Here is a 3333-nt window from a genome sequence, read left to right on the forward strand (position 1 = left end):
GTATTTTCTGGCTCTTGTTCGTAGAGTTTTCTTTGATTTTTTACCATTATTGCATGAAGCACCAACAACATTATGGGAACGGAGTAAAAACATTGTCAATCTTGCTTGGAATTAAAATCTCAATAACATAATGTTCTAGTATTCTTTCTTTTTCTTTTTTGTTTTATTTCGTATTGAGATTTAGGAGACATTATCTATCTATCTACATGTGTATGACATATATGTATATACATACGTGTATATATATATGTATGTATGTATATGTGTGTGTGTTTTTGTATGATCTAAAATATAAAAGAAATTTAGATAGATGTATGTAAATAGATGAACAGATAAAGTTTGATATATATAGAGAGACAGACAGACAGACAGATAGATAGATAGATAGATGCACAGATGCATTTACCACTCATCACACGACAACTGTTACAAGAATTATACTATTCTTACTGTGTGCAGTTTCTACATATGTGTATATTTGTGTGTGTACATACATATATGTGTATATATATATATATATATATATATATATATAGAGAGAGAGAGAGAGAGAATGTATATATATCATAAATGGTTCTCCGTTGGTTTCTAAGATGGAAGTTCCAGTTATTTGATCAACTGAACTGCCTCCTCATTACAAACGGTTGAGTATTCCGCAAACAATTACATCCGTAACATAATTTCTGAAGCAAAACAGACGCTCCTCAGTCGGGTGTAACAAGTCTGGCTGCTTTTAATTTCAGGTACAGTTCCTTCTCCGACGGGCTTCCACATAGTTTCCATAACCCATTTTCACTTCCAAACCATCCCCCTCCCACCCCGAGGTTATGTTATTAAGACACTTGCCCAATATGTCACATAGTGGTAACGAAGCCAAGACCTTATGATTGTCAAGAGAACTTCTTAAACACTCGGGACATGACTAGACGATAGTTCTACTTTACAATTACGTTAAGATACACGTGTCTGAGGAATACTCGGCCACTTACAGACACATAGAGTAGGCAATTTACTTGAGCTATCAACTAAGACGATCAACGAAGATCCACTTACTTTAACTACACACACACACACTGAGTGTATAATACACATACATGCGTATGACCAAGTTTATACATAAATATGTGTGTGTAGAATAATATAAATATGTGTTCGAAACATCGATGATTGAATTCGCATTGGAAAGCTTTGATCAAAGTATTATCCGTCTTCGAACGGATGTATATCTATAAACCTCTTTATAAGTCTATTAAACATCAGACAGCATCGTATATACCAACCTAGTCACACACATACAGACAAAAACACGAAGAACCTATTTGTTTTTGTTGTTCATTTCTGTAATACTTAGACAAAATAATAATTAAAAGTCTACAGCTGATTTGATAATGTTAACAAAGGGTTATAATGTGCATAATGAATAACCAGCTATCAAGATCCATGAGCGTAAAGAGAGCCGAAAGCCCGTGTGAGTGGATTAGATTGCAGTGAAAAGACTTGCTCGTCCAACTTACCTCTTTGCCAGCCATAGCTCCGACCTTGAAGCGTGTTGGGTTAATCAGGGCCGGTAACTCTTTACGAACACGTGAGCTTCCTTAGACACCATCGTTCCTCCACCTATCTTATACATACATGATTCATACATACATGCATATATAAATATACATGTTTTACATTTTGTATGTATGTATATAAATATATATATATATGTGTGTGTGTGTGTGTGTATATAATACATACATGATTCATACATACATGTATAAATATAAATGTTATAAATGTTTACATTTTGTATATGTATATATATATATATATATATATATATATATATATATGTGTGTGTGTGTGTGTGTGTGTGTGTGTGTGTGTAAATATTTCATGTAAGTATTACATGTCGAGGAACCATGTGTGTATGTGTGTGTATACTAATTATCACAGTCATTGCACACAGTCATTGCATACATGAAAACATTAACATGTACGTGCATACACATACACACACACACACATATATATATATATAGACACACACACATCATCATCATTTAACGTCTTTTTTCCATGCTGGCATGGGTTGGTCTGTTTGACAGGAGCCAGCAAGCCAGAAGACTACCCTAAACTTCACTCTCCGTTTTGGCATGGCTTTTACGGTTGGGTGCCCTTCTTAACACCAACAAGCTTACAGAGTGGACAATGCTTTTTGCAAGGCACCAGCACCAGCAATGTCTGTTTTGGTATGGTTTTTATAGCTGGATGCCCTTCCAAACGCCAACCAACTTATAGTGTGGACTGGATGCTTCTTACATGGCACCAGCATTGGCAGGGTCACCAAGTAACTCACATGACAAAGAACCTTTGAGGTGATGGAGGTGGCCGTGTACCAAGTGATGATAGATTAGAGTTTGACGGAGGGACAGAAACAGGTATCTCGTTGTAGAGGAAATATATGATTCCCCATTCAGAGGGAGAGATAGCAAGAGAAAAGGAAAAAGACAGTAATCAAGAATAAGAGAGAGAGAGATGTGTTCCATCCACATGTAACAATAAAACTTTTCACACTCCCAACCCCAACAAACCAAACTACATCTCTTCCTCACATTCCCTCTTTCCATGCGCTATGCTTATGCTTATCTCTCACTTCTTTACTCACTGCATCAGTGCTATTCTGTTGTTCCCCATCTCTTCTCTTTTCCCAGTTTTACCAGTCAATGCACCACCTTCACCCCAGCTCTTTGCATTCATGTGAAGTACTTACTCCCTACTCATGCATTCAACCATCCCATTATTAAAATATCTGGTGGTGTGGGTTATGGTCTAGTCACCCATATTGTAAATCAGGTGATTAATGAAGGAGTCATACCCAATGTCTGCTGTAGCAGCAGCATAGTCAACTGCTACAAAGGTAAAGGTGATGCCTTAGAAATAATTACAGAGGTATCAAATTGTTGGATCAGGAGATGAAGGTTATTAAGAGAATCATAGCCCAACTAACCAGGGGGAGAGTTAGCCTAGATGAGATGCAGTTTGGTTTTGTGCTAGGGAGAAGCACCACTGATGCTATATTTCTGGTAAAACAACTGCAGGAGAAATACTTAGCCAAAGATAAACCTCTGTACTTGACCTTGGTTGACTTGGAGAAAGCCTGTTACAGGGTCTCCCAATCCCTTATCTGGTGGTCAATGCAGAAACTAGGGATAGACAAGTGGTTAAGAGCACAGCTACTAACCCCAACATTCTGAGTCTTTTCTCTCTCCACTCTGAAGAGAGGTTATAGTCCACTAGCCATTAAGGTCTGAAGGAATGCTGTAAAACTAAAACTGGCCATAACTATCT

The 3333-nt window shown here is 37.2% G+C and overlaps 1 protein-coding gene across 1 annotated transcript in view; it reads right to left on the bottom strand.

Moving 5' to 3' along the window:
• The window catches only part of LOC106877119 (nuclear hormone receptor HR96), a 73866-nt gene extending 72279 nt beyond the window's left edge, over nt 1-1587 (bottom strand). Inside the window, exon 1 of the mRNA XM_014925914.2 lies at nt 1515-1587. Within this exon, the coding sequence (XP_014781400.1) occupies nt 1515-1529 (15 nt within the window). The 5' untranslated portion in view covers nt 1530-1587. The remainder of the gene's footprint in view (nt 1-1514) is intronic.
• Between the last annotated feature and the right edge of the window lie 1746 nt (nt 1588-3333).

The sequence above is a fragment of the Octopus bimaculoides genome, chromosome 22 (assembly GCF_001194135.2).
Source record: "Octopus bimaculoides isolate UCB-OBI-ISO-001 chromosome 22, ASM119413v2, whole genome shotgun sequence".
NCBI lineage: Eukaryota > Metazoa > Mollusca > Cephalopoda > Octopoda > Octopodidae > Octopus > Octopus bimaculoides.